Here is a 6847-nt window from a genome sequence, read left to right as displayed (position 1 = left end):
TCATTTCAACCTTTGAATGCTATTCATATAGTAAAAATTCGTAATTAAACGGAAAAGTCAAACAGAGACTATTAATAGTCAGACTCTATTATCAATGCTAAACTTTGTATTATCTTACCTATCGGTATAAATAACGTATTGGTGACTTGTTTCATAAATAAAATCCACATAGATATAACATATAAACTTAACGAATCTCCAGTTAGTATAATCTTCAATCGCATGTTTAAAAATAAGCCGTTCACTAGATATGCATAATATTTCTCAGTATTTATCTGATATCCTTTAATTATTGTATGATTTACAATACCCACGATAAGTTTTTTGTATATAATAGATCGTTACTTTATACATATTGTTTTCGGTTGACAATGTACGCGGTATTTAAATGTGCCATCATCCTTTGCGTGGCTTTGCCAGGTTAGTTGTTTTAGTATTTATTGATAAAGTGTGAATTGACACACCGCGTGTGCAGTGTAATTGGAGTGTTTTCATTAATTTGCTTTTAGAACAATAAGCTTTAGATTAATACTTAGATCAAAATACTAATAATTTAATTAACTAGACAATTACAAGTCAAATGTAGTATTTGTGTTCAAAATTATATTACGGTTAATTTTGTAAAAGTCAGATGCAATGACCTCACAAACACTACTGCAACAAACTCCTTGTACATATGCAGTTCTTTAAAATGACCTATACAATCACAGCCAGCATGATATTGGCTCTCCGGATTAACACATAGAAACAGTCCACGTTCATCATCCATCAGCCACGCACTACAGATGCAGAAGCTCCTTCAACGTTGTGCAGTGTTATCAAATTGAAGTCTATCTTCTCATAATATATATAATTCGCCTTAAAAAATACTTTTACCTCCTGCGAACGTGCAAACAAATATGCAAATGTTAGTATTTGCTTTAATAAATGTGCACTTCGCTACCGTTAATACGAGCATCATAAATATGGTACCTTTTTAATCTTTACATTTGTTGCATTATGATTTATGAAAAAAATGCACGTTTCTGTGATAATTAAAAAAATATCTAAGCTAGCGATTTTCGTGTACGAAAATAATCGAATGCTTTAAATGATAGCATATAACCAATACGACCTTAATTATAAAAATATTGTTTATTTGTTCTCAAGGTTGAATTAACAATCATTCATAGTAATCCGTTTATCCAATTTTGATAATGCTATCTTCCTTATCCGTGTTTCCTGTGTAATTTTTTTAAATACAATTATTATAGAATTATTGTATTTTCACGTATTAATTTAATGCTATCATGGCATTTTAATCATAAATATAATACAAACATATTGCTCGGTAAAAGTTCGATACAATTCTAGTTTTGAATTCGTCAATAATAATGAATAATGCCAAAACAATTGTTTGTCACCAAAACAAACAAATAATATTGTTTTTCCATAAACCTTACAATAATATTGATTTTATCATATCTTATGGTAGAATGCTGTAACACTGGGTATGTTTGCCAGTATACGATAGATTTATTTATAATGATATTAAAAGTAAGAAACAACAATTCTTTTTAATATATTAGAATAGAACCTTAATGTGGCAGGAATAATATAGTCATGACGATTGCACAAATAAATGTTATGTAGCGTTGAACCTGAAAAATACCGCGGTTGGTCCGATGGGTAATATTTGTTTATTATATTATTCATGCCACAAGACCTTTAAATTATTTATTATGTGTTTCCTTGGCTATAATACAGTATTAAACATATTATTCTAATTTGTAATATTTTTTTACAGCGCTTGGGTTTCCCATGGCGGTGAATGATGTCGTTTTTCACCTGTTCACAAGGTTTGTTTATTTTTTAAATAAGATAAGTTTACCCAGCGCTTAGTATTGGTTGATCACGTAAATGGCGTATTTATATTTTGTTTTTGTGATTAATTCATTTCATTAATATGTTTTTAATATATGTGGTAAACTATAAAATATAAAAGGAAATTTCGGGAATGCTTCAGATCGTTCCAATAATATAATTTATTTCAACTATATAACAGGGCAAACCCAACTACAAGCGAGCCGCTTCTGGCGTCTGTAGCTTCAATATCCCAGTCACGTCATTTCTCCAACAGCCGTAGAACAGTCTTCGCAATTCACAACTATGGAGAAAACGTTTCTGGAAACTTCATAGCTTTCGTAGCTCCAGGTATCTATATTAATAATATTGTAACCAAACCTTTATACTAATGTTAACTTTTAATTAAAAGTAAAATAAACGATTGTCGAAGTCGTGAAAAATAATTTGATATTTAGAGTCTGACGATATGTCCTGGGAAAAAGGCAATATTAGATTAAGCACGTTAACTTTACCTTGATTTAGGACAAATATCACACCCGCATGGTTAGCTGATATCTAAATGACGATCCGAAGTAATATTAAGAGCAAGCAAGTCTCGACTCTCAAAATGATCACTGCGCATATTCCAAAATTATTTCGTTCACGTTTAATTAAGAACCTTCTGTTTCCATGACATTTTCATGATTTTTCCATTCATAGCATAATTTTTATATTTGAGTAATGTAGAAATTTAATAAAAAACGCTTCTACAAATCTTAATTTCCTTTCTAACGCACTGAGTAACGTAGAAATTTAATAAAAAACGCTTCTACAAATCTTAATTTCCTTTCTAACGCACTGGCGATAGATTCAAAGAAATTTTACACTTAATCTTTTGGAAGTCTATCAGACTGATGCAAAATACAGAAATTCATTAAATTATATGTTCATAGCAGTTTTGGTGTCTGAGGCTTTATTTTTGAGTATTTTTTAATTAAAAATGTTAATTCATAGCCCTTCTTGCCGCTGAGGATGTTAACGTCGTCGCAGTAGACTGGCGCTCTGGTTCGTTCGGATACGTCGTTGGCCTCGCAAATGTTCCACAACTTGGTACCATTGTCGCTAGCTTTGCTAATATACTTTTTAACTCCTTTGGATATAACTCCAACAATGTCCGCATCGTTGGTGTCGGCCTTGGAGCTCACGCTGCTGGTGTTGCTGCTAGAAAGATGAATGCGAACATTCCTCATATTTTCGGTAGGTATTATTCAAATATGCCTATTTTTTAGCACAGTATAGGCTTTTAGTATAGCAGTAATTTGTCAACATTATGAAATCATAAGTAAAATATTTCAAATGGTAGTTTATGAAGAAAATAAGTAAGAAACACTGTTTATTTTTATTTTATGCTCATAATAAATCGATACTATAATTAATAAGAAACATTAGAATGTAATAAGGAAAAAGTTAGGTAAATTAAGGCACTCTAATACCTTTCAAAATACGGAATATCGCTAGTATCATATGATAATTTATAAAGCAACAAGGTGTAAATTTTGTATCCTACCTATAAATATTACTCAAAGTTAAAAAGATTAACTAATTTAAAACAATATCTTTCAGCCCTAGACCCATCACTTGTAGGTTGGACTGAAAATCCGGATAAGTTGAGTACCCGTGATGCCACCTTCGTGGAGGTGCTACACACCACCGCCGGAAGATACGGTTATGATCGGCCTCTGGGTCATTTAGATTTCTATGCAAACGGCGGCGTCACCCAGCCTATGTGTGGTGATCTTCCCTCATGTTCTCACGCCTATTCCTACGTATACTACGCGGAGTCTATCGCTGCTGAAGCAGGCGCTGGTGCTAAATTCGTCGGCACTCAATGTGCTTCTTATGAACAAGCTACCTTACTTCAATGTACTGGCACTGGCAGTGCTACTTTCGGGGGAATAGCCGCCAAAACTTCGTAAGTTATAAATGTTAAAAATTGTTTATTATTTTTTACACGCTTTATATTAGCTTCACCTGTATGTATGTAACCGACTCCTTCGGACTCGATTTTGACCCACATTAAACGGACAGATTTAATTCAAACTTTGTACACTTATAAAGTATCAGCGACAATATAATAATTTCATAGGTTTATCTCGAAAAAACAATGACATTTTTTAAGTCCACAAAGCACAAAATTGAGACAACACGTATTGCTGCTAGGACTAAAAAGTGGAAAATAAATATAGTTTAAAAAAACTAAAAAAATACGCTTTTTAAGCACATCAAACTAAAAAGTGAAAAATAATTCCTAATATAGGCTGAAAATGGTAATGAACAAAAAATACTGGTATTATTGTGAAAAAGCGTGGGTTGCTCGATAGACGAAAAATATGGCACAGAGCATATAATAGTATATTTCATTACGAGTGCGGAAAGCCTGTCATTGCAAAGAGTTCCGACAAATGTCTACCCGAGCCGAGGCGCAGCCGAAGGTGAGGGTTGACAGTCGGAACAAGTTGCAATGATGGTTCCGCACGTGTACTGAACGACTATTTTTAATACAGTTGCGAAAAAATTAAGCAATTTAATAAAATATTAAAACACAATAACCTCAACTAACTAATCAGTTATTTCTTATAAAAGGTATAATTCACATATTCATTGAAATTACAGTATTTTTTACTAACTGGGGAAGTTTTAGGTTGCATATTTACTGTTTGAGACAAACTATTATTAATTTCGTATGATTGTTCATGTATATTTAATATAACAAACAACTAAACTAGCAAAGAACATTTTTGGAAAATGGCGCCAACTGTAAAAGAATATGAGCAGAGATTTTTTTTTTCTTCACCCAGACAAAGGGAACTATGCCCATACAGCCAAATCTTCAGTAGAATTTTTTATTGATATGAAATTTAATGAGATGAAATGAAATGAAACCTAACCTAAAACTCATTGAATCAAATCATTAAATCTGATATTAAAACAAATGAGTAGCTTCTTTTTTAAAATATTTGCATGAATTATAAAAACTTCTATCATTTTTTTTAGTAAAAACTTCGTGGTTGTTTTTTTCTTTTTAATAGACATTATCTTGACAGTTGGGAAAGAAAACGCACTCGTTCGGAAAAGGTAAAGAAAAAGCACGAGTGTGTAATAGCCCACATCCCGAACGCTATACGTCCCTGCAATACGCCACTTTTTGAGCAACTGTATTAAAAAATATATATTTAATACTTGTATTTTACTGATACTAGGCCCATGAGCCGTTCATATTACAAATATTTTAAACCTGTATGTTCTATTTATCAATCTTACGACGACTGTTATTTACTATATCGAATATGAACCAAGGGTACCTAAGTGTTAACATTTGTTTTTCAGAGTTTCTGGGATTTACACATTTTTGACAAATGTGCGGCCTCCTTTCGCGCAAGGGTAAAGAAGAGAGATTTTATTAAAATAAAGAGGTTATTAAGAAATTGATTTTCGAGTTTTATTTATTTAAAAGACATTGAACTCATATGGTTTTGGCTAGTAAAAAAATCAAATAAAACAAAATTAAGATTGGTTGTTTAATTTAAAAATGAGTCCTCCATCCTTAAGGTAGGGCGATCGCCGGCTGGGCATCAATGGACTTTCTTTGTATGTGCGCATTTAATATTCGTTCGAACGGTGAATAAAAATTAGACGTCGTTTGTCAGGCACAGGAAGCCGATTACCTACTTGCCTATTAGATTTACAAATGATCATGAATCAGATACAGAAATCTGAGACCCAGACCTAAAATGGTTGTAGCGCCACTGATTTTTTTATATTTAATTTAAATAAAACACACTTTATTTGTTTTTGATATATTGTAGTAGTTAGAATTAGAAAGAAATTAGTTAAATTAAACTCAAACTCAAAATATCTTTATTCAAGTGGGTAACCAAGTACACTTTTGAATTGTCAAGTTAAATTAATTGTAAATTTACATTTACTACCAGTTCGCAAGTCAAGGGCGTAGAAAAGGGTTTTGTAGGGATGTCACATTCTGCATAATAAATCGATTTTTTATAATTCGATTGTTTTTTAGCATGAAAAACCTATTATTTTTAAAATTAAAATCGCGTACAAAAATCATTTTCACTTTTTAAAAAATCTATTTTTTTTATGTGAATCATCTATAGGCTCACTTGTAAACCGAATTGTTGGCGTGGCGACGCTTGCCGTGGCGACGGGTCGGCACGCTATACTAAGGTATACATATTAGGTTGGGGAAAACGTCTTTTCGCATTATACTATGTATGAACTTGTAATAAAATCTCTTTGGCTATACTATATGTATTTGCCTGTTTTTGTTATCATTGAAAGTTGAGATTTCAAAGATAATTCCAAATTCATATTAGGATAATGTGTGATTTTTATTTATTTTTCGTACCATCAAGAGTTAAGGCTTTAGATTTTTTGCATTTAATTAATTGACATAAATGGAATTTAGACAACCAATGCAGAGAACAAATCACTAATATAAGAGTTACATGGAATACATTTCACATTATTTTTACTAAAGAAAAAAATAATAATGTAAGAATGATATTATCTTCTTTTATCCATTTTTAATAACAAGACTACATGTGTTTAATAAATTAGCCAATACTTACCAGCCTTACATTCTCTAGTAGCAAGTGGTCTTTTATTGATTATGAATAAAATTGTAAATAAGTATATACGTCCGATCACTTTTGCCGGAAGTCTACAGGAACTCTTAACACAATTTTCTCCTAACCATATGAAAATTGTCCCCAGCTTTAGTTTGCTATGCAGACCGCTTCGAGTATCTACTCCGACTAAGCAATAGCATTAGAAGTGATTGATGAAGTGAGTGATGGATAATCACATTGGGGCCTTTGTATAAAACTATCAAATTTTAAACAAAAGTTCGAATGCCTGTTCTATTTCTAAATAACGATTTAATCTATTTATAATAAATTGTTAAGTAATTGAATCTTACGATATTTTTAATGTTGTACGACCA

At 31.7% G+C, this 6847-nt stretch overlaps 1 protein-coding gene across 1 annotated transcript; it reads left to right on the top strand.

Moving 5' to 3' along the window:
* The first annotated feature begins 318 nt into the window (after positions 1-318).
* Positions 319-5313, top strand: LOC125054704 (pancreatic triacylglycerol lipase-like). The gene is made up of 6 exons (XM_047656736.1): positions 319-420; positions 1787-1838; positions 2045-2193; positions 2839-3081; positions 3448-3796; positions 5212-5313. Exons 1-6 carry the CDS (start codon positions 372-374, stop codon positions 5267-5269), a joined length of 900 nt encoding a protein of 299 aa, XP_047512692.1. The 5' UTR covers positions 319-371; the 3' UTR covers positions 5270-5313.
* The last annotated feature ends 1534 nt before the right edge of the window (positions 5314-6847 follow it).

Source organism: Pieris napi, chromosome 1 (genome assembly GCF_905475465.1).
Source record: "Pieris napi chromosome 1, ilPieNapi1.2, whole genome shotgun sequence".
NCBI lineage: Eukaryota > Metazoa > Arthropoda > Insecta > Lepidoptera > Pieridae > Pieris > Pieris napi.
This window is presented reverse-complemented; position numbering and strand designations above follow the sequence as displayed.